The sequence below is a fragment of the Trypanosoma grayi genome, assembly GCF_000691245.1.
Source record: "Trypanosoma grayi strain ANR4 Tgr_2515_V1, whole genome shotgun sequence".
Taxonomy (NCBI): Eukaryota; Euglenozoa; class Kinetoplastea; order Trypanosomatida; family Trypanosomatidae; genus Trypanosoma; species Trypanosoma grayi.
The window spans coordinates 1-578 of record NW_008828133.1 but is presented as its reverse complement, the minus strand read 5'-3'; the positions used below and the strand labels follow the sequence as shown (position 1 = coordinate 578).

General features: G+C 65.2%; 1 protein-coding gene across 1 annotated transcript; it reads right to left on the bottom strand.

The window, feature by feature from the left end:
• On the bottom strand, positions 1-578 carry DQ04_25151000 (hypothetical protein; the record flags this gene model as incomplete). Its single annotated transcript, XM_009318265.1, has 1 exon — positions 1-578. A coding segment is annotated over one exon (578 nt), but the record flags the coding sequence as incomplete, so codon positions are not given.

Here is a 578-nt window from a genome sequence, read left to right as displayed (position 1 = left end):
GGTAGTAGCGTGCCTGGTATCATCCTCATCCCCTTCAAGCCACTCAGCGGTTGGCAACGCGTAAGCCTCCAGCGAGGCGGCAAGCGGCTCCCGCTGCATGCCGTCCCCGTGGAACAGCAGCTGCGGTGGCGACATGCAGCGCCGCAGCGAGAAGGTTTGCGTCACAGCAGCAACAAGGTTCCGCGCCGTCCACACCACATCACACCACTTGTAGGCCTCAACACCACACACCTTCACCACCGAAACGGAGGCGTTATCCCCTGACATTTCATTTTCCCGCTGCTGTTCTGCCTGTTGCTGTTGTAGCTCCATGAGTCGTGGCGGCTGAGCGGCCTCTGCACAGGGCGGCACGTGCCACTGGGCGTCCTCATCCTTCCACGCCTCGCGTGGGGCCTGCAGGCGCACGCAGCCGCTCTCCGTGTACACCGGCACGAGCGCCGGCGTAATGGGCGGCGCCGCAACAGCAACCACCGCCACTGTATGCTCGATGACCCGCGGCGGGCAGCGCGAGGTGTACAGCACGCCAATGTCCATCGCCTCTCCAGGGTCCTCGGCGACGAAGCGCAGCGTCCGCGGCG